The sequence below is a fragment of the Balaenoptera borealis genome (genome assembly GCF_965194805.1).
Source record: "Balaenoptera borealis genome assembly, chromosome: 8".
Lineage (NCBI taxonomy): Eukaryota > Metazoa > Chordata > Mammalia > Artiodactyla > Balaenopteridae > Balaenoptera > Balaenoptera borealis.
Window position 1 is genome coordinate 22,016,787 of NC_138865.1, and position 24,670 is coordinate 22,041,456.

General features: G+C 35.8%; 2 protein-coding genes across 4 annotated transcripts in view; both read left to right on the plus strand.

Annotated features, from left to right (window-relative positions):
* LOC309633732 (serine/threonine-protein kinase MRCK alpha-like) overlaps positions 1–19,073 on the plus strand; it is a 66,776-nt gene extending 47,703 nt beyond the window's left edge. Inside the window, exon 4 of the mRNA XM_082402994.1 lies at positions 5,067–19,073. The gene's annotated coding sequence lies outside the window, so the exon portion shown is untranslated. The remainder of the gene's footprint in view (positions 1–5,066) is intronic.
* Positions 1–24,670, plus strand: part of LOC309633722 (serine/threonine-protein kinase MRCK alpha-like) — a gene marked incomplete at its 5' end in the record, with an annotated part of 218,952 nt that overhangs the window by 9,849 nt on the left and 184,433 nt on the right. For all 3 annotated transcript variants that reach the window (XM_082402948.1, XM_082402946.1, XM_082402947.1), the window contains 8 exons: positions 5,065–5,150; positions 6,478–6,583; positions 8,169–8,305; positions 8,926–9,065; positions 17,948–18,029; positions 19,654–19,870; positions 21,001–21,063; positions 23,816–24,412. In XM_082402948.1, the coding sequence (XP_082259074.1) occupies positions 5,065–5,150; positions 6,478–6,583; positions 8,169–8,305; positions 8,926–9,065; positions 17,948–18,029; positions 19,654–19,870; positions 21,001–21,063; positions 23,816–24,412 (1,428 nt within the window). The remainder of the gene's footprint in view (positions 1–5,064; positions 5,151–6,477; positions 6,584–8,168; positions 8,306–8,925; positions 9,066–17,947; positions 18,030–19,653; positions 19,871–21,000; positions 21,064–23,815; positions 24,413–24,670) is intronic.

Here is a 24,670-nt window from a genome sequence, read left to right on the forward strand (position 1 = left end):
CTTTCCATATTTGTAACTCCTTTCTATGATGACAGTGAGAAACTTGCCTTTTATTATTCTCAATATGCTTATTATTTGAGTGACTCTATTCTCTGTGACCAATCTGCCATCTCTGCAGCTAATCCATCACTTCTCACACTACATGGGCTCTGCGTCCCCACCTTAAATTACCCTCCATGTGCATGCTCTTCTCACCTTGCTGGGCAATAGAGTTTTTAAAAACCAGTTTCCACTCTCACTTAGCAGCATGTAAGACTTCTCATTTTGTTATACCCATGTCAACCGTTGCTGCTACTAGACATTTGAAATTTTGTTTTTGAGACATTTGAGATTTTTAATTCTAATTACTAAAATTTATCAGTCTTTCCTTTTATTGCTTGAGCTTTTTAATTGTTTTCTAAGAAATCCATTTCTATAGTATCTTTCTGTCCCCAAAGGTTTGAAAAGATTTAAAGTTTTGCTTTTTTGCATTTAGGTCCTTAAGTCACCAGGAAATTATATCTTTGTTTGCTATGAAGTAGGAATCTAACTTTTGCCACCCTGATACCATGAAAGCTAGTTGTCCAAGTACCATTCACTGACTAGTCTATCATTTCCCTAATAATTTGTAATGTCACTTCTGTCACATATGAGCTATTTTTAGTTACTTATTTGTTTTGTTGTAAAATATACATAACATAAAATTTTCTATTTATTCATTTTAAGTGTAGAGTTCAGTGGCATAAATTACGTTCACAATGTTCTGCAAACATCACCATTACAGTATTTATTTCTCAAACTTTTCCATCTCCCTGCACAGAAGTAAGTTTTATCCTCATTAAACAATAACTTGTCATTTCCCTTCCCTTCAGTCCCTGGTAAACTCTGAAGTACTTTGTGTCTCTATGAATTTACCTATTCTATATATTTTATATAAGTAGAATCATACAATATTTGCCCCTTTTTGTCTGGCTAATTTCACTTAATATCTTCACATTTCATCTATGTTACAGCATGTGTCAGAATTTCAATCCTTTTTAAGGCAAAAGAATGGACAAGTAGATCAATGGAATATAATAAAGAGCCCAGAAGCATACAGTGGACCAAAGAGAGTCTCTTCAACAAATGGTGCTGGAACAACTAGACATCCACATGCAAAAATATAAACCTAGACACAGACCTTACATTCTTTATAAAAATTAATTTGAAATTGATCATAAACCTAAATATAAAATGCAAAACTACAACATAGGAGAAAATCTCATTGACCTTGAGATTGGTAATGAGTTCTTAAATATAAAACCAAAAGCATGATCCACTAAATTATTGATAAGCTGGACTTTATTAAAATTAAAAACCTCTGTTCTGCAAAAGATAATGTCAAGAGACTAAGAAGACTAGCCACAGACAGGGAGAAAATATTTGCAAAAGACAAATCTGATAAAGAACTGTTATCCAAAACATACAAAGAACTCTTAAAACTCTACAATAAGAAAACAAACAATCCTGCAGTTTAGCACCTTGGTATTTACCCGAATGAAATGAAAACTTACCTCTACACAAAATCTTGTACGTGGATGTATATAGCCACTTTATTTATAATTGCCCAAACTTGGAAGCAACCAAGATGTCCTTCAGTAGGTGACTGGATAAATAAACTGTGATACGTCAAGACAATAGAATATTATTTAGTGATAAAAATAAATGAGTTATGGAGCCATGAAAAGACATAGGAATCTAAAGTGCATCTTACCAAGTGATAGTAGCCAATCTGAAAGGGCTACATACTGTATGATTCCAACTATATGACGTTTTAGAAAAGGCAAAACTACATGCTGTAAAAAGATCATGTAGTTTCCAGGGGTTGGGGGTAAGGTGATGAACAGGCAGAGTAGAGAAGATTTTTATGAGAGTGAAACTATTCTGTATGGTGCCATAATGATAAACATATGTCATTATACATCTGTCCAAACCCATAGAATGTACAAAGCCAAGAGTAAGCCCTAATGTAAACTATGGACTTCGTGTGATTACGATGTGTGTGTGTAGGTTCATCAAGTGTAACAAATGTACCACTATGCTGGGGGATTTTGATAAAGGGAGAGGTTATCCTTGTGTGGGGCAGGGGCTGTATGGGAAATATCTGTACTCTCCCCTCAATTTTGTTATGAACCCTAGAGTGTTCTAAAAAAATTAAGTCTCAGTAAAAAAGTCTATTTCCAGTTATTTATTGCTCTTATGTAGAAATATGATTAATTTTTGTGTTAATTTTGTGTCATGACTTTGTCAAATTCATTTAACAGTTCAAGATTTTCTTTTTCTTTGACATTACTAGGCATTTTCTATTCAGATAATTAATCATGTCATCTGCAAATAAGATAGTTTGATTTCTTGCTTTCTGATCTGTATGCCTATTATTTCTTTTTCTTTTTTTTAACATCTTTATTGGAGTATAATTGCTTTACACTGTTATGTTAGTTGCTGCTGTATAACAAAGTGAATCAGCTATACATATACATATATCCCCATATCTCTTCCCTCTTGCAGCTCCCTCCCTCTCACCCTCCCTATCCCACCCCTAGATGGCTTCACAGGACCAGATGGCTTCACAGGCGAATTCTATCAAACATTTTGAGAAGAGCTAACATGTATCCTTCTCAAACTCTTCCAAAATATAGGAGAGGGAGGAACACTCCCAAACTCATTCTATGAGGCCACCATCACCCGATACCAAAACCAGACAAAGATGTCACAAAGAAAGAAAACTACAGGTCAATATCACTGATGAACATAGATGCAAAAATCCTCAACAAAATACTAGCAAACAGAATCCAACAGCACATTAAAAAGATCATACACCATGATCAAGTGGGGTTTATCCCAGGAATGCAAGGATTCTTCAATATACACAAATCAATCAATGTGATAAACCATATTAACAAATTGAAGCAGAAAAACCATATGATCATCTCAATAGATGCAGAAAAAGCTTTTGACAAAATTCAATACCCATTTATGATAAAAACCCTCCAGAAAGTAGGCATAGAGGGAACTTACCTCAACATAATAAAGGCCATATATGACATACTCACAGCCAACATCATTCTCAATGGTGAAAACCTGAAACCATTTGCACTAAGATCAGGAAAAAGACAAGGTTGTCGAGTCTCACCACTATTATTCAACATAGCTTTGCATAGTTTTAGCCACAGCAATCAGAGAAGGAAAATAAATAAAAGGAATCCAAATCGGAAAAGAAGACGTAAAGCTGTCCCTGTTTGCAGATGACATGATACTATACATAGAGAATCCTAAAGATGCTCCCAGAAAACTACTAGAGCTAATCAATGAATTTGGTAAAGTAGCAGGATATAAAATTAATGCACAGAAATCTCTTGCATTCCGATACACTAATGATGAAAAATACGAAAGAGAAATTAACGAAACACTCCCATTTACCATTACAACAAAAAGAGTAAAATACCTAGGAATAAACCTACCTAAGGAGACAAAAGACCTGTATGCAGAAAACTATAAGACACTGATGAAAGAAATTAAAGATGATACAAACAGATGGAGAGATATACCATGCTCTTGGACTGGAAAAATCAATACTGTGAAAATGACAATACTACCCAAAGCAATCTACAGATTCAATGCAATCCCTATCAAGCTACCGATGGCATTTTTCACAGAACTAGAACAAAAAATTTCACAATTTGTATGGAAACACAGAAGACCCTGAATAGCTAAAGCAATCTTGAGAAAGGAAAACGGAGCTGGAGGAATCAGGCTCCTTGACTTTAGACTATACTGAAAAGCTACAGTAATCAAGACAGTATGGTACTGCTTATTATTTCTTATTCTGCCTGAATAGGAAAAGTGATAGTGAACATCTTTGCCTTGTTTCCATTCTTAGGGGAAAGCATTTGGTTTTTCATCATTAGTGGTAGTGCTTGCCTTAATTTCTTGTAAATGCCCTTCATCAGGTTAAGGAAGTCTCTTCTATTCCTAGCGTGTTGAGAGTTATCATGAATGGGTGTTGAATTTTGTCAAATACTTTTTCTGCATCAACTGATATGATAATTTCCCCCCCCCCCTTCGGACTGAAGATAGTCTCTTTTTAAATAAAATTAAATTAAATTGGAGCTAAGGCATCAATAAATTGCCTCATAGGAGGGATTCTTTATTATATTCATTCTATGAATCCATATGAAAAAGTCTATTTATTGGGATGCATAGTAAAGAGGCATTTTTTTCTTCATAACTTTGAAAATTTGGCAAATGTTCTGAATCTCCTGCATTTACTATCAATTTCTTGTATTTTTTCTCCATCGTACTTGTCATTATTCAAGTCTATGTACTTATATGCTCTGCTCAGCTGTGCAGCATCTTCACTTACAATCAAACCTTATTCCCCAGTAACATCTGTAAGCATCCAATTCTTTCCATTTCAAAACGTATTTTCTACTATTTCCTCGGAAAGAAAAATTTTATATCATATAGACAGCTAAATTTCATATGCTTTTGAAGTCTAATTTAAGAAATGTAATCTAAGTTACCTGCACCCATTTTTAGATTATTAGTATTCACAAAATCTTGCTGAACCCTCTATAATTGATTTTAATGTATTTCTACGTATTTACAGCCATAAATCCCTTCTACGTTTATAAGACAAGTAGTTCAAGAAATCTTTTGAAGATTCTGATCGTATATCTACTTAATGAAAGTATCTTTAAGTATGTTTATGATTAATATTCTCCTTTTAATGTAGTCTACATGCACATGCTGTGACACACATTTAAAAATAGCCAAATTGATATAAAGTATATGAAATATACATATATTTTGTTTGTAGAAATTGAAAGCATAGATTTAAATTACTTAAAATATATTTTCAGCTTTGTGAGAATTTTAGTTTTATTGTGTTTTTTTTATTTTTTATTTATTTATTTTTATTTGTTTTTTTTATTGTGTTTTTGTCTAACAAATATTATTCTTTTGTCTTACTTGAGAAATAATTTAATTCTTATAATTTTGGTGACATAGGTAACTTGCCTATATTTATTTTTGTCTCTTTGATTCAGATCACAGATTCTGCTCACCTTCCAGTTCACACACCAACGATAAAGAGAAAGGAATATCATAATAGAATCCTCTTTCCAACTCAGGTACTTGATTTAGTTATAAACTTAGCAGGTCCTTGAAAAATGAGAATAAGTTCGTTTTGGTCTCTAACCCCTCCCTCCCTCCCTCTCCCCTTCCCTCCCTCCCTTTCTCCTTTCCTCCCTTCTTTCTTTTCTTCCTTTTTTCTTGGAGACTTCTGGTTAAACATAGTAGATTCAAAAATGCCTACACTTTTGCTTTCTAATGAAACTTGTTAAACAGACTAAAGGGAGAGAGTAGACAAATAAGTCAACATAATTTTGAAAGATGGAAGAACCTGAGTGAGGGGTTAGGAGAGCTGAGAAATATGAATGTCAGGTGCTTAGAAATGACTTGCCAAAAAGTCACAAGATAATTAATACTTTGGAAACCTAGAAGGATTCAGGGATTAGGGACACCAAGTCCTTTAGGAGGCAGAGGTGACATGTGGTGCTGAAAAGAGGGGAATAAATTGAAGATCTGAGAAAAAGCAGGTAGCCCCTGTACACACTCGGGGCCCATGGCAGGGACTGCAATCTGTCCATGTCACAAATCAGGAAACAGAGACAATGAAGGTGAGAAAATTTCCCAACTAGTATTTGGAGAAACTGGATTTTATTGTAATTTAGATATTGCTAATTTACGATAAGAGTAATTTCAAGTCAAAGAGGCATGATACAGAAATGGAAAATCCACAGTGGATTGTCAAATTGTTGATAATTTTGTGAAGACATCTGCAGTTTTATTTGTTGGGGTTTCTACACCTAGAAAGTGTAATATGGCTTGCTTAATCGGAGTGTTCCAATTCCCGGAGCACATTATTTTTTTATTGATAATAGAAAATGAAACATAATTTTCTATAGAGAAAAAATTTAAAATTATTCTTTTTTTTCAAAGAAGGTAAAAAAAACATATTATTTTTGCTACCCCTCCCCAGTAAAAATATGTATACATAGGCAATTCTGACTCCATTCCTAGTTAAGGAATCATTTGAAGAATTTATCAATCTAGAATTTTTAAATGTTCAGGATATATTAGCTCAAATAAAGGCCAGGCTTTATTTATTTGGTTCCAAATAGTAGTAATGAACATTTGATCACCACTTAAATAATTCTCCTTCTTCTTCTCCTCCTCCTCCCTTCTCTTCTTGGTAATTTTTGGATCCTTTAATCAGTATTTTCCAACTATGAAGTAATTAAGGGCAAGAATCTTAAATGCTGGTAAGAAAAGGGGGAGCTGCTTTTCTTGGCATATATAATGATATTTTGGGCAGGGTAGGTTGAAGGAATCACCAGAATCACCTTTTCATAGTTATTTAACCATCGATGTATGTTTGGTCTCTTCATTTCGTAGCATAAGACCCACAGGTTTTTCCTCACGTCCTTTACCGTTCCCACCAAGTGTCACCAGTGCACATCTCTGATGGTGGGCTTGATAAGACAAGGCTGCACCTGTGAAGGTAAGACCCGAGGAAGGGACACATGGAGTCAGAGCCATAATACTTGTACCTAAGTGTTTTAGTCAACTCGGTGGTTTAGTCAGCTGCCATAACAAAGCACAGAGACTGGGTGGCTTCTAAACACAGTCATATATTCCTCACTGGCTGGAAGTCTGAGATCAGCGCACCAGTATGGTCCAGTTCTGGTGAGGACCCTCTTCCAGGTTGCAGACTGCTGACTTCTTGCTGTGTCCTCATGTGGTGGAAGGGGCCAGGGAACTCTGTGGGGTGTCTTTTTTAAGTGCATTAATCCCATTCATGAGGGCTCCACCCCCATGACTTCCCAAAGTCTCCACCTCCAAATACCCTCACCTGGGGATTAGGATTTCAACATGTCAATTTTGAAGGAACACAAACACTCAGTCCACTGCATTTAGTTGGTAAGAAGAAATTTCGTTCTCTTTGAATTGTAGAAGCATGACGGTGAACTGATTACTTTACTAAAAATTCCTCTGAATCTGTTTCATATGAACGGGTGATCTTTGGGAGCATTTGGGTGGGACCTCTGCATTGTGCAGCTCCAAAGAGCCTCATGCCCTCATAGCCTGTGTGAACAGCACCCCAGGGAGGCATGCTGTGTAGTCTGCCCATGCAGGCAGGGCCACACTTATTAGGAAAATGTGTTTAATGAAATTTTGTTCTCTGTAGCACTAGTAGAGTATGAGGATGACATCCACCAGCTTATGTGACAGGAAAATGGAATACTATCCTTGAGTTGTAATCCTTTTATTTTACTCAATGAATTTATTACAGTAGATATCGTTGAAAGAAAGAAATATATTTTTTGGAAATATCAAACAGTGGATCACAGTGCTACACAGGCACCTCATACGTCATCCTAGGGAACAGACTCCGTACTCATTGGTTTCCCCAGCCAGTCCTGTCGAGTGTCCACTCAGGGACACACAGCGCTGAGCAGGACAACTTTCCTGCCCTCAGCATTGTGACAGTCAGAGATGCCTTAACCATAAATGTGTCCTAGCATATTAAAGAAAATAGGATTTTAAATGGGGAATTATGTGCCCATACAATTCTCCTAGGGCAGCAGAGGCAGGCTCTGAGCTGAGCTCCCAGGAGCATCTCCTGCTGCCAGCATTACTCAGTCTCGGCAGAGCCTGGGACAGCTCCACCTTTGTCGCAAGAAGATGGTGAATCTGGAAGCTGCCACCACTGCTGCAGCCCTCAGAACCCGCAACTTCTGCCAGAGTCAGGGAAGACCCTGTTGCTGCAGAGTTAAGAGAGCTTCCATCAAATTCAGAAACCACCACTGCAGCTGTGACCTCACACTCCCTCTGTCAAGATCCAAGCCAGTAAAATGGATGTGCTACATCAGGCATCTCTCCCATCTTGACTCAACTCAAAGTCTTACAGAGAGTTACCTTATTAGTGGAGCTTACATCAGGTCCAAAACTTAGTTCCAAGGGAGTCTGGGAAATGTAGTTTTTAGCATTTCACCTCTACAGTAGTAGACAGAATTGCAATGGGGGTTGAGGGAGTCAAACCATCATATCCCCTACAATCATATCTCTTTATTTCCCTCAAAAAGCATGTGGATTCTCATGTCACACAACCTGTGTAGAAGAAGCTCCAAAAATTTGTCCCGTGCCTTTTCATCAGAAGAAAGGTGCCTTCTGTCTAGACTCACAGAAAGGCATGGGAACAGCCTATGAAGGCCATGTCTGGGTAAGTGTCAATATTTTTGTTTCAGATGAAGTCTTAAAGAGTTTATTAATCACTTTTCACAATGTGTGCACAATATTTTTCAGAAATATTTATGATATGTTATATGATATTAATTATATGCAATTGAAAATCATCTGAAGAATATGATTTCAGAATAAAGTTTAAGTGTCCCCGATAGGATATTTTCAAATTTCCCAAAGTTTTCTGGTTAGACCTTACTTTGCAATGAACAAATGCTAAAATCCCTTCTAATGGTGTAATTTTGACTTCCGGTCAGTAATAATAAATTATGAAACTAAAAGTGAAAGAATCTTCTTCAGAAATATTTAAAATCTGAGTTGAATTTGAGGCTACCAAAATTGAATTTAATCTTAGGTAGAGGCAACGCTGTGACTAGTGTTAATGGAAATGGTATTGATCTTATTTTCACAACCTAAGAATTGTTTAGTCCTCAAAGGAATTATGTTATATAGTTCTGTTCCAATCTTTAACAAGTGGTAGATTTGTAACACATATTTTTTTCATTTTTATTATTTTAATTTTATATGTAATAATTGGGTAGTATTTGATGTTTCAGCTTGGATTGCTTTTATTTGTTTTTTGAAAAATAAAAACTAAAGATTCCAAAGAAAGCAGGGATGAAAAAAGGATGGCAGAGGGCATTGGCTGTAGTGTGTGACTTCAAACTCTTCCTGTATGATATGGATGAAGAAGAAGACTCAAAACCCAATGTTGTAGTTAGTCAAGTGATTGACATGAGGTAAGCTTCGAAAGGGAGAGTATTTTTTATCAAAAAAATCTGGGAATAAAAATGGTTTCTGAAATTTTTAAAAATAGTGTTGTCATTTAACTTATGTTAAGTTTCTAATTTTCTCCATTGCCATGTGACCTTTAAAATAGAAGATTTCTGCCTAAAGTTTGCATCATTACCTCTTGGGTATGGATTATAATTGTGTAATATTTGTAATAGTTTTTTTATTTATTTTTTTTAGTCAGAAGTTTATATTCTTATGTGTGTGTGTGTGTGTATGTGTGTGTGTAGCAGAAAAGGAAATACAACCTTAAAACCAGATGCTCTTTATATTGAGATATAATTCATATATTATAAAATTCACCATTTAAAAATGGGCAACCCAGTGGTTTTTAGTATATTCACAAGGTTGTAAAACCATCACTACAATCTAATTTTAGAACATTTTCATCACACCAAAAAGAAACCTTTATTAGTTAGCAGTCACTCTACATTCACCCCTGCCCCCAGCCCCAGCAACCATTAATCTGTTTCTATCTCTATGGATTTGCCTATTCTGAATTTTATATAAATGGAATCATACAACATGTGGAGTTTTGTAACTGGCTTCTTTCACTAAGCATAATGTTTCAAGACTCACCCATGTAGCATGTATCAATACTTCATTATTTTTCATGGCTGATGCCCTTTATCAGGTTGAGAAAACAGCCTTCTCTTCCTGGTTTGTTGAGTGTTTTTATCTGTAAGGGGTGTTGGATTTTGACAAATGCTTTTGTTGTGTCTATTGAGAAGATCACATGATTGTTTCCCCTTAATTCTCATGATGTATTACATTAATTGTTACTTGTATATAGAACCAATCATACATTCCTGGGATAAATCCCACTTGGTCATGGTATCTAATCTTTTTTATAATATGTTGGATTGGGTTCAACAGAATTTTTTAAGATATTTGCATCTATATTAACACAGGATATTGGTCTACAGTTTTGTTGCCTTGTGATATTTTTGCCTGGTTTTGGTATTAGGATACTACTGACCTCAGATTAAGTTGGAAAGTACTCTCTTCTCTTTTATTTTTGAAAGAGTTTGTGAAGGATTGGTATTAAATATGTTTGGTAGAATTCACTAGTGAAGTCATCTGGTCCTGGGGGTTCCTTTATGGGATATTTTTTGATTGTTAGTTCAATCTCTTTACTTGTTATAAGTCTACTGAGATTTTCTACATCTTCTTGAGTCAGCTTTAGTACCTTGTGTTTTTCTAGGAATGTTTCCATTTTCTTTAGATTATCTAATTTTGGGAGCATACACTTGTTCATAGTATTCCCTTTTATTTTCTGAAAGGTCAGAAGTAATGTTCCCACTTTACTTCTGACTTTAGTAATTTGAGGTTTCTTTCATTTTTTCTTGGTCAGTTTAGCTAAAAGTTTATCAATTTTTGTTGATCTTTTCAAAAAACCAACTTTTGGTTTTCTTGATTTTCTCTTATTTTTCTATTCTCTGTTTTATTAATTTCCACTCTAAACTTTATTATTTCCTTCCTTCTGCTTGTTCTGAGTTTAGTTTGCTCTTCTTTTCCTAGTTTCTCAAGATGGAAAGTTAGGTTATATATTGATTTGAGATTTTCATTCAATTATCCTTTCTGACCCCTTTTCTTTCTCCTCTCCTTCTGGGACTCCCATTATATATATTTTAGTATTCTTCATGGTGTCCCAAGGAACTCTGAGGTTTTATTAATTTTTCTTCATTCTTTTTTCTTTCTTTTCTTCAGACTGGATAATGTTAATTGACCTATCTTCAAGTTCAGTGATTCTGCTTTCTGCCTGCTCAGTTCTGTTGTTGACCCCTTCTGGTGAATTCTTCGTTTCAGTTATTGTACTCATCAACCCCTGAATTTCTGTTTGGTTCTTTTTCGTATTTTCTATTTCCTTATTTATATTTCCTACTTGGTGAGACATCATTCTCATACTTTCATTTAGTTCTTTAGGCATGATTTCCTTTAGGTCTTCAAACATATTTAAAATAGCTGATTTAAATCTTTGTCTGGTAAATCCAACATCTGGGTTTCCTCAGAGATAGTTTCTATTGATTGCTTTTTTCCTGTGTATTGGTCATACTTCTATGCTTCCTTGCAAGTCATACAGTATATATTTTTTTTAACTGGACATTTCAAATAATACTATTGTCAGCTCTAGTTATCAAATTCTACTTCTTCTCCAGGATTTGTTATTGTTGTTTGTTGTAGTTGTTGTTTGTTTGTTCAGTGAATTTTTCAAACTAATCTATAAAGTCTTTATTCTTAGTCATGTGTAGTTATTTGACGTCTCTACTTTGTTAGCTTAGTAGTTAGCTAATGATTTTGCAGAGATTTCTTTAAACATCTGGAACCAGTGAATCTCCCACACTTTGCTGAAGAGCTCTGTGTGCAAGTGGGGTCACTTCTTCAACACTCAGCCAGGCAGTTGACAACACGTTATACTTATGCAAAGCCTCAAGAATATTGGAAGAGATAATGGCAGAAAACCTCCCAAATTTGATGAAAAACATTTATCTATGCATCCAATGTCAGCCAGAGGTGAGAACTTATGTCCTTCTCTGGTCTTTCCTGAGCATATGCATAACCCTAGGCATGTTCACAGTTCTATGCATGTGCATGATGCTCTAGATTCTTAGCAATATGTCAGACCTTTTCAAAACCCCTATGGATATCTCATTTTCTAACTTTTCCTTTTAAGAGTTTTGGTTAATCTATTATTTTGTCCAGCTGTTAAGCACTGCATAGGCAGCTATGCAGTTAAAATGCTTGCATGAAATAGTTTTTTATAAGTTCCCCTTGGGGAATAGACTTTTCCCTGGGAGACCTCTGAATCAAGCCTAATACTCCAGCTCCTTTCTCCTTCCTCCTCCTCTTTCCAGGTCCCTCAGGTGTCCAGTGGCTTCTAGGATGCACTGTGAATGCAGGCTGCCATTTTTCAAGGCTACTGAGGAGCTGGAAATGGAGCATGGGACTAGGGCGAGTTAAGCTACCACAAAGCTCATACTTCTTACCAAGATTCGGCTTTTTGTTATTTTTTTATTTTAAATAAATCCTCCTCAGATTGCCACAAACCTTGGTTAATTTATAGAGTTCTAAAAAAGTTGTTTCTGATGAATTTTGCTAGTTTTCTCATTTCTTTTATGAAGGAGAGAATCTTCAGAGATCCTTACTCTGCCATTGTTGCAAATGTCACTCCAGACACTCTTTAAGTGTTTAATAAAGAATATTGAATCAGTGAACTTATAGAAAGTGTATCCTTCGGGGAAAGGCAATATGCTCTCTGCTCCCCCTGATTCTTCTGCATCTTTTCGGCTCCTCTACACTTTTCTCTTAGTGTCTCTGAGTATCTGTCCTTGGCCTTCTTTTCTTCCTTCTCTGCACACTCCCTGGGTGGTCCCTTCACTTCCTGTGGCTCCAGGTAGTGAGACATTTATTCATAGTATTCCCTTATACTTCTTTTCCAGGTGTAACCTGCACTGTGATGGCTGTGTGCTTGCTCAGCCTGAACTTTCTCCTTATCACAGATTCTGTGGGTCTCTACATTCATCCTGTCTTATTTTTATTCCTTACTCACAAACTTTGTTTTGTATTCTTCACCTCAGCTAATGTCATCTTTGTCAGAAATTTGGTATTACCTTGAATAACTGATACAGGAAACTAGATAATCTTGAAGGTGACTTTAGAAAGTTACTCTTGATGTAGATTTTTAATAAGTTGGTTTGGGAGTGTGTGTGTTTGTGTGTGTGTGTGTGTGTTTCATTTTGGGGACAGGGAAAATTAAAGTGGTGCTGGAGCCAAGGAGTCCAGCTTACAATTGTCCATCCTTCAGATCAAATGAGTGTCTGCATTAAAGCGGTGGCTGCAGGAATTATAAAAGAAGAGACAGGTGCAGGAAATATTACTAAAGTGACCTCATGGGACATGGTGAGTGGCAGAAAAAGGAAGATGAAGAAAAGAGTTGCAATACCAGATGGTACTGAGGTTTTAAGTCATCAAGACTGAAAAACTGAGGGTCACATTGACAGCTGTAGGGATATAATGGAGAATGGTAGCATTGGGGGAAAGAAATGAGTTTGTTTTAAGTGTTGGAGAAGCCAAAAATTATCAAGTGAGCTGAATCAAACAGACTTCTACTTTCAACCAAGACGGAGTAACAGGGGCCATATTCATATTTAACCTTCCCCGTGAAATAACAAAAGAACTGATTTAAGGTTCTGGATATCAGACAATGAAGGGAAGTAAATGAGGTGAGCTCTATACTTGCCCCAGGTTACTGCCTTGTGAGAGTTTCCAGTATATAACACAGAAATTGGAATCCCAGGCAGACCCAGGTGAACTCCCTGAACTGAAGAGATGAAGTTGAGAGTCCAGAGAGACCCAGTAGCCAGAGTTCACAGGACAAAGTACAGAGCTAGAGAGGAGAGAGTGAGAGAGAGAGAGAGAGAGAGAGAGAGAGAGGGAGAGAGGGAGGGAGGGAGAGATTGAGAGCATGCACTAGCTCTGCATGGATCTACAGAGGATCTAGCTTGAGGATTCAGCAGATTACTGATCAGCACATACATGTGAGGAAAACTACAAAATGTTAGCAAATCGAATCCAATATTATGTAAAAATTATATTGCATCTTGAGCAAGTGTAGTGTATCTCAGGAAAGCTGGTTTATATTAAAAAATCAATGTATTTTACCATATCAAAAAATGAAAAAGATCATGTCAGTAGATACAGTAAACACATTTGACAAAATCATATATTCTTGATGAACACTTAGAAGGGAGCTTCTTCATCCTGATAAAGGGCATCTATGAAAATCCCACAGCTGACATCATAATTAGTGGCAAAAGACTCAATGCTTTCTCCCTAAGATCAGGAACAAGACAAAGATGTTTGATCTCACCACACTTATTTAACATTGTTTTGGAAATCCAGGCCAGGGAAGAAATAGAAATAAAATACATCCGTGTTGGAAAGAAGGAAGCAAAATTATTCATAGACAAAATGAATATCTATGGAGAAAATTCAATGTAATCTACAAAGAAGCTATTAGAACTAATAAATGAATTCAGCAAGTTTGCAGGATGCTTGATCAATATATAAAATGAATTGCATTTCTTTATACTCACAACAAATAATCAGAAATCAAAATTAAATAAGTAATGCCATTTGCCATAGCATCAAAACATAGGGACTTCCCTGGTGGTCCAGTGGTAAAGAATCCGCTTTCCAATGCAGGCGACACGGGTTCCATCTCTGGTTGGGGAACTAAGATCCCACATGCCCTGGGGCAACTAAGCCTGCGAGCCCCAACTATTGAGCTTGTGCACCTCAATGAGAGAGGCTGCGTGCTGCAAACTACAGAGCCCATGTGCTCTGGAGCCCTTGCGCCACAACTAGGGAGAAGCCCACACACCACAACTAGAGAAGCCCAAGCACCACAACGAAGAGACCATGTGCTGTAACAAAAAGACCCCTCATGCCTCAAGGACGATCCCATGTGCTGCAACTAAGACCTGACGTAGCCAAAAATAATTTAAAAATAAATAAATAAGGAAAATAAATAAAATAAATAAATATTTAAAAAAATACTTAGAAATAAATCTGACAAAAGATGTGCAAGACTTGTACACTGAAAACTATAAAATATTGATGAAAGAAATTAACAAAGATCTAAATAAATAGAGAGAGAGACTGTGTTCATGCATTGCAGAACTCAATATTTTAAAAATGTGATTGTTCTCAAAATTGATCTATAGTTTTAACACAATCTTAATCAAAATCCCAGTAGGCTTCTTAATTCTTTTTGTAGAAATTGACAAGCCGATTCTAAAAGTCATAGGAAAATGCAAAAGAGTTAGAAGAGCCGAAACAACTTTGAAGAAAAAAAAACAAACCTAGAAATATATATACAAATATATATATTTCTAATATACATATAAAATATATTTACATATATATTTTTAACATGCACATAAAATATACTTTCATATATAAAACATTTGTAACTATATTTCTGCATTTTCTGTTACTTTAATATATACAATATTTTCAACAAGTTGCAAAATCTAGCAACAAATGAAATTGGAATTTTAGATATCTATGTGTAAAAAAATCAACTTTGATTTATACTTTTTACAATATACAAAATTTAACTCAAAATAGACCATAGAACTAAATGTAAAACCTAAAACTATAAAGCACCTAGAAGTAAACATGGGAGAAAACATTTCTGATCTTGGATAAGGCAAATAGTTCTTAGATACAACATAAAGCACAACAGGTAAAATTTAAAAATTGATAAATTGGACTTCATCAAAATTTAAAACTTCTGCTCCTTGAAATACATTGTCAAGAGAAGTAATAAAAGCTGCAGACTGGAGGCAAATCAAATATCTGGCACAGGACTTATATCTAGAATATATAAAAATTCTTAAAACTTAATATAGGGTTGGCCAAAAGGTTCATTTGTTTTTTTCTCTAAGATGGCTCTAGTAGCACTAAGTTGTCTTTGACTTCATTCGAAACAGTTTTGTTAGATTGTATGTGACAGCTGTCATATCAGCGTGCATTAAAAAAAAACTTATCAAAATTGGTGGATTTTTGTGTAGCCATTTTAATATTGAAGATGGAAGGAAAAAAGCAACATTTTCGGCCCATTATGCTTTATTATTCCAAGAAAGGTAAAAACACAACTGAAATGCAAAAAAAGATTTGTGCAGTGTATGGAGATGCTTCTGTGACTGATCAAACACGTCAAAAGTGGTTTGCGAAGTTTCGTGCTGGAGATTTCTTGCTGGCTGATGCTCCACGGTCGGGTAGACCAGTTGAAGTTGATAGCGATTAAATCGAGGCATTAGTTGAGAACAATCAACGTTATGATTATGTGGGAGATAGCCGACATACTCAAAATATCCAAATCAAGTGTTGAAAATCATTTGCACCAGCTTGGTTATGTTAATGACTTTGATGTTTGGGTTCCACATTAGTTAAGTGAAAAAAACCTTCTTGACCATATTTCCGTGTGCGATTCTCTACTTAAATGTAATGAAAAAGTTCCATTTTTGCAACAAATTGTGATGGGCAATGACAAGTGGATACCGTACAACACTGTGGAACGGAAGAGATCATGGGGCAAGAGAAATGAACCACCACCAAACCACACCAAAGTGTATATGGTGGGATTGGAAGGGAGTCCTCTATTAAGAGCTCCTTCGGAAAACCAAAGGGTTAATTCCAAGTGCTGCTCCCAATTAGACCAACTGAAAGCAGCACTCAATGAAAAGCGCCCAGAATTAGTCAACAGAAAATGCATAATCTTCCATCAGGATAACGCAAGGCTGCCTGCTTCTTTGATGACCAGGCAAAAACTGTTACAGCTTGGCTGGGAAGTTCTGATTCATCCTCCGTATTCATCACACATTGCACCTTCGGATTTCCATTTATTTCGGTCTTTACAAAATTCTCTTAATGGAAAAAAGTTCAATTCCATGGAAGACTGTAAAAGGCACCTGGAACAGTTCTTTGCTCAAAAAGATAAAAAGTTTTGGGAAGATGGAATTATGGAGTTGCCTGAAAAATGGCAGAAGGTAGTGGAAAAAAGGGGTGAATACATTGTACAATAAAGTTCTTGGTGAAAATGAAAAATGTGTCTTTTATTTTTATTTAAAAACCAAAGGCAATTTTTGGCCACCCCAATAATAAGAAAATAGCCCAATTTAAAAAAAATGTGCAAGGGATTTGAAAAGATACTTCAATAGAGAAGATACATATGTCAAATAAGCACATAACAGATACTTACATGCTCAACACCATTAATTATTAGGTAAATTCAAATAAAATAACCATGAGGTACCACTTCACATCATAAGAAAGACTAAAATTAAAAAGATTATTTCAAGTATTGGGAGGATGTGGAGGACCTAGATCTCTCATATATTGCTTTGTAAATCATATAACCACTGTTAAAAAGAGTTTGGCAGTTTCATAAAAAGCTAAACACACACCTAATATATGATCTAGTCATTCTCCTCCTAGGTATTTCTACCAGAGAAAGCATATGTCCATAAAGACATACATGAACATTCATAACAGCTTCATTTAAAATAGCCCCAAACTTGAAACAACCCGAATGCCCATTAATGGGTGAACAGATATGTTGTGGCATATCCATACAATGAACTATTACTCAACAATACATAGAAATGAAGTGTTCATCCATGTGGCAACATGAATGCATCACAAAATTGTTATGCTGAGAAAAAGCCAGACAAAAAGACCACATATTGTATATTTCATTTCTATAAAATGTTAGAAAATGCAAATTAATCTAGAGTGACAGGAAGCAGATCAGTGGGGGAGGAGGGAAGAGTGCTAAGGATGGGGGGTAGGGGTTACAAAGCTGTACAAGGAAACTTTTGGGGGTGATGGACATGTTCATTACCTACAGTGTGGTGATGGTTTCACAGGTGTATACATAGATCAAAACTTACCTAATTGTTCACTTTAAACATGTGCAGTTTATTATATGTCAAGTCTATCTTGGTAACATTTAAAAAATATACAAATGAGCTGATCTGAGGGCACATGGCCCATATTCTAGGGACCATGGCTTTGGAGTCAGACAGGTGCTCCTTCCTAGTTCCCTGTGAATGGTGAGTCAGGGAAAGCCCAGAGTTAACTTGCGTTTTCTGATAATATGCGACAGGCCGGGTACTGCTGATACAATATTTTGACCACTGTCAGTTACTACAAAAAAGAATGTTAAAAATCAGGGAAATTAAAATTGAGGATTATGTTTATGTATTGTTTTATTCACTTTCCGGTGATTCTACTCACTCCCAGTGTCTTGCTTTTCCTTCAGGGATGGAGCATTTTCTGTTAGTTCAGTCTGGCCCTCTGATTTTATTCCTGCAAGGAGAAAGGAAATGCCTCGTATGTTTAAGGTAAGCTTGCATACTGTCATTGGATCCCTTGTATGTTTTGTTTCATCCCTTTTTTGCCTGTTCCTAGGGGTCAGGGCTCCTTGGGTTACTGAAGGTACCTGGAGGTTGAGATTTTAGAAGTGCTGTGGGATAGTTTCCCTCCCTCTCCCACTTGCCACAAGAAATCTAGCCCTTTATTCTTATTCAAAGATACTATAAATAGCTTTTTTGCAGGTGTCACATCTTTCATTCTACAGTTAAATCTGAGACTTAAAATACAAATGTTCCTGAGGGTGTCCATTCATTCCACACTAAGGTAACAGGACAGATACAATTCATAGCTGAAAACAGGGGAAGCTTACAAAGCAGAATGGTACTGGGGTGGGGGGTGTGAAAGAAGAAGGAAAAAAGAATAACAGAGGAAGAGAGACCATATACTTCCGGATCAGACATAGAGGAAGGTCGTCGATTCATGGACCTACAGTAGCATGAATGTGCAACTTCTAAAACTAGATGTACTTTGTAAAATAAGTCTCCTCTGAGACAACATTTTGAAGTCATAATTCAGATTCAAACCAAGAGTACAAAATGGAAAAATTGGGGAAAGATGTTGTTTTGCAAACTCTAAAAAATAGACACTCTGCTCTTTAAAATTCATGTAAAAAATAAAAGTGATTCTGGAATGGATTAAATAAAGTGACAGAGAAAGCAAAGGACTGTTATCCCCTCGAGACCCATGTGGTTACAGTCAACCTAGGAATCTTGGTTTAACAAAGGCCAGACAGGAGTATTCTTAGTTCCTTAGTGCAAAGATAGACATCTATTTAGACTGTACCCAACCACCAAGAGACTACAAAGACCTGGCCATTTGGAACTGACTTACAGTGGGAATTTATGATGTCATTGCTGCTAACTTCATGCTCACAAAAGAAAGTTTTATATATTAGAGTTCTGCTAGCTTAATTATATACCTTAAAATTTAAATCTGATTTGCCATTTACTAGTATAATGTAAGTTATAGGCATGTAGCAACCAGGAAAACATGTGTTTTTGAATATTTCTAACTTAACAACAAAAAACTCCTGAACATTCTGTAATATCACAATTGATTATGATGATTGCCATTTCAAAACACATTGCCGTTTCAGAGATAATCTAAAGATGCAAAGCTGTGTGTTAGAATTAAAGCAATAGAGAGACTCAGAGTGGAGGTTCTGGCATCAGACTGCCTGCATTCTACCCTGCTGTGCTCCTGTCCTCTCACTGATAAAATGGAGAGAATAGCAGTAACTACGCACTGAGGTTTCTGTGAGGATTTAATCAATTAACACATGTCAATTTCTTAGAGCAGTTCCTGGTACAGAGTCAGCATTCAATAAATGGTAGCTATTTTCATTTGATGAAGTACAAGATTTTAGGTAGTCAGAGAACACCGGTGGTTTTATGAGGATCAAAATAGAAGTGATTCTGACACTTTGCTTTTGGCCTGCTTCTGATACTCATGTCATCTATTTTACTACCAGGAAGAGGGTAATGTTATTTAACATTTCGTTTAACAATGGTGAGTTTTATGAAAAATGCTAGACAGGCTGGCATAAAGAATGCTTGCTTTCTTATAACCTAGATATTCCTTAAATCATTCTAGGTCACAGCTTCCCAGCTCTCAGCACCTAGTAATAGATATTCAATCCCAATCTTAGCAGATAGCAAGAATGAGAAGAGTGAGTGGGTGAGCGTGCTGAGTGAATTGCACAAAATATTGAGAAAAAGTCATTCCAGAGACCGCTCAGTCTATGTTCTGAAAGAGGCTTATGACAACAATCTACCCCTGATCAAAACCACCCAGACAGCTGCAATCATAGGTATGGATTTACAACATTTATCCCGCTAGGTTCCTACCTTTCACCACAGTCCCAATGTTGAAATCTGAAAACCTTAACTTTATCCACAATTCATTTGTCAGCAAAACCTGAGTGAATGAGGCTTACCCGGAGGTGGAGGGTTGTCTTTCCACTTCTATCCCACAGCTACTCATCAGATTCTCTGCAAAAGTATACTTGATTATATGATGGCTCCCCAGGCCCTGCCTAAAAGGGTGTTTCTTTAATCTACCTTTCAAGTCTTTTCAATCTACCTTTTCAAGTCTGAAAAATTATGAGCTCCCAAACACATCTGGCCCCAAACACATAAGGGGTGTGACCTTGTGTGTAACTGTGAACTACCTACCTTAAGGGCAGAGACTGTCTTTCAAATCCCAATGCCCAATACTCAATAAATAAGTGAAAATCAAGTGAATCAATGAATGAAATGCTAAGATCAATACTGAAAGTTTTATCAATAGACAAGAATACTTGCATTTCTTAAACAGCATTTCTTCTGCATTAGATACTGGTGACAATAGAGCCACTTAGCTATTTCCTCCTGGGGGTCACGGAGCTAGTTACTAAACTTCATGTGTTAAATGCAGATAATTCCAGTTTTTCAGTTATGGAGAGGATTAAATGAGCTTATATATGTAATATCTGTGCTTTGTATTCAAAGCCTTCACGTAATGTGCTATCTTTGCACTTTTTTAGTTCTTACTCTGTTGTGACATACCTCCCTATGCTGTTTTAGCTCAGGCCAAGGTCACCAAATTATTTTATAAAATTTTTTCATTCATGAAACATCACTTATTTATAGCAAATTTGACAGTTTATCATTACTTGAATATTATACTTTCTCTAAGTATTCATAAAGATTACTTTGTAAAATGATCTTTCTGCTGAGAAAAGTAATGTTTTATTATGCTTATTTCTGTAATGTGAAAGAAAAATCATAGTGCCAATTATTTATTTTTATGTTTCTTTTCACTGTAGTATTGCTAAATATATACTTAATTTGACTTCTAAACTTTTTCAACATTGATAAACTTGTCCAGTTTATCTTATTAGCTTCACTTAATGTTTACCCCCAAAAATACTTGATATTTTAATTTATGTGTCAAATATAGATCACAAAAGAATCGCTCTGGGAAATGAAGAAGGGTTATTTGTTGTCCACGTTACCATAGATGGTAAGGAGAGTATTTACTGTTCTGGAATAACTTTAAACTCTAATAGTAATAATATCAGGTTCTTCTCTTCTTTTCTGTAAAAGAAATTTTCCACATCTGGTTCGATGTGTTTTCAAGTCAACTGATGACTTTTCTACTTTCAGAGATCAATAATCTTCCAGAGTCCAAATATCTTTTAAAAAAAAATTTTATTGGAGTATAGTTGATTTACAATGTTGTGTTAGTTTCAGGTGTACAGCAAAGTGATTCAGTTATACATATACATGTACTCATTCTTTTTCAGATTCTTTACCCATATAGGTTATTACAGAAGATTGAGTAGAGCTCCCTGTGCTATACAGTAGGTCCTTCTTGGTTATCTGTTTTATATATAGTAGTGTGTCCAACTATCTTCACAAGTGATTTTATCTAATAAGTGCACTGTAAGAACTTAGTTTACCATCTTCAAGTTGGTGCATGAAAGGAAACACTTCTGCTTGAATCCCCCTCCCCCACTAGTACATTGACACCACAAAGAGTAACAACATAAAGTGAATACTTCCCAGATAAGACCTCAGAGTTCTCTGTTTCTGTTTTGTTTGTTTTTGTTTGGCTCTCATGGTTGTTTGAGGGAGAAATGGGGGAGTAGATGAAATGAAGAGGAGTCATTGTAATATAGATGTTCTCTTGAATGTCTTGCACTCTAATGGTAAGTTAGTTAAAGGAGAACCTGCATTTGAAGGGCATTAGCTATTCTCCATTGAAGGCTTCCCATGCTGTGTGGGTGACTCAGTCCTGGTGAGGAGACCCATGAAAGGTCCACCAGGTGCCAGCATAAGAGCAGGGACTTGTCTCTTTTTGTTCAGCACTGTATCCTATGCACTTAAACAGTGCCTGGCACATAGTAGTCAATCAACAAATATTTGTGTAATAAAGGAATCAATTTAGTGCCAGAAAAAAAAGGACAGTTTTTTTCCCTAAAGAAGCAGTATATTGGGAATTCCCTGGTGGTCCAGTGGTTAGGACTCGGCACTTTCATTGCCGGGGCCCTGGATTTGATCCCTGTTCAGATCTAGATCCTGCAAGCTGCCTGGCAAGGCCAAAAAAAAAAAAAGAAAAAGCAGTATATTTCCACTTGTCAGACATTGAGGGTGTTCGCCTTGCTGTCTGGAATCTCAGGACTGAGTTTAGTGCTTTATTATGCTAATTTTATGTTTAAGGTAATTATGTTATCTATGGAATAATTATCTTCTTTTTTTTTAACCTATATAATTTTTGATCTCTTATCCTCTTCCTATCCCTTTTTGGTCCTTCTCAAACCTACCCTTTGAGTTTATGTCTGTGATTTTATTAGAACCTGATTTAAATCCATTGGAGTAAAAATCGGAAAGAATTTTAAAATAGGAGAACATTCTTCTGCACAGCAAAGGAAACCATCAACAAAAGGAAAAGACAACCTATCGAATGGGAAAAAATATTTGCAAATCATAGCTGATAAGGGGTTAATATCCAAAATATATAAAAACTCATAAAACTCAATAGCAAAAAACCTAAGCAATCTGATTAAAAGATGGACAGAGGATCTGAATAGATATTTTCCCAAAGAAGACATACAGATAGCCAACAGATACATGAAAGGTGCTCAAGATCACTAGGGGAATGCAAATCAAAGCCACAATAAGATATCACCTCATACCTGTTAGAATAGCTATTATTAAAAAGCCAAGAAATAATGTGTTGGTGAGGATGTGGAGAAAAGAGAACGCTTGTTCACTGTTGATGGGAATGTATATTGTTGCGGCCACATGGAAAACAGTATTGAAGTTCCTCAGAAATTAAAAATAGAGCTACCATATGATCCAGCAATTCCACTTATGGATATTTATTCGAATAAAACAAAAACACTATCTTGAAAAGATATCGCACCTCCATGTTCCTTGCAGCATTATTTGTAATAGTCAAGATATGGAAACAACCTAAGTGTCTACCAATGGATGAATGGGTAAAGATGTGAGATATATATACATACATATATATATATATATATATATATATAAATATAATTCAGCCATAAAAAAGAAAGAAATCTTCCCATTTACAACAACATGAATGGACTTCGAGGTTGTTACTCTAAGTGAAAGAAGTCAGACAGAGAAAGACAAATACCATATGATCTCACTTATATGTGGAATCTAAACAAACACGTTCATAGATACAGAAAACAATCTGTGGTTGCCAGAGGTGGGGGTAATGGGCAAAATGGGTGAAGGGGTTTTAAAGGTATAAACTTCCAATCATAAAATAAATAAGTCCTTGGTATGTCATGTACAGAAACATGATCATAGTTAATAATACTATATTGTGTATTTGAAAGTTGCTAAGAGAATAGATCTTAAAAATTTTTATTACAAGAAAAAATTGTAATTATCTACAGTGTTGGATGTTAACTAGATTTATTGTGGTGACAATTTCTCAATACACACAAATATTGAATCATTATGTTGTACATCTGAAGCTAGTATAATGTTATATGTCAAATATACCTCAATAAAGAAAATAAAAAAATAAGAAAACATTGCTATTTGAAGGTGACTTGCTGTTTTATTTGTAGAGAAATTACTCAAGTTAATGACACTAAGAAGATTTATCAGATCATTTTTATTGGGAAAAATTTCTTAATTGCTTATGAGTAAAATTTGGAGAACAGTTGAAATAAGTAAACAGAAGTTATTATGAATTTTAAAATGACTTACAAATATGCTTATTTGTGTAGAAATTATTCGCATTGGCTACATGAAGAAGATTCACCAGATTGAGCTTATCCCCCATGGCCAGATGGTTGCAGTGATCTCAGGACGAAGTCACCATGTGCAGCTGTTCCCCATGTCAGCTTTGGATGGACGAAAGACTGATATTCACAAGCTGGCAGAAACCAAAGGGTGCCAGACCGTGACTTCTGGAACAGTGTGCCAAGGGGCCCATACATGCCTCTGTGTGGCTAGGAAAAGCCAAATCTTCTGTTACAAGCTGTTTCAGAGCAAGAAAATTTCTCACAGAAAATTTAAAGAGCTCCAAATCCCAACCAATGTCCAGTGGATGGGCATCTTCAGCGAACAGCTCTGTGTAGGATTCCAATCAGGATTCCTGAGATACCCCTTGAGGAGAGAAGGAATTCCATACAGGATGCTGCACTCCCATGACCCTACACTGTCATTTATTGCACATCAACCAGTGGATGCTCTCTGTGCAATTGAGATCTCTAGTATTGAGTATCTGTTATGTTTTAAGAGCATTGGAATTTACACTGACAGCAGGGGCCTCAGATCTAGGCCAGCTGAACTGATGTGGCCAGCAACTCCAAGTTATTGCTGTAAGGCTATCTTACAATTTATTTCCTTGTCTCTCTGTACATTTCCAACCTTGTTATTACAATTCTATATCATATGACTAAATATTGTTAATGACGGTTTTATTTTTGAAAACTACATCACTGAAGAATTTTCCTAAGTTGTCTATGTCTTTTTAAGTAGAATAGCTCTAAAGAAGTTATATCTAAGTCATACATGTGAAATAACTTAGCCTTTAATTTATACTATATTCATTGGATAATTTACCTTGAATATATTCT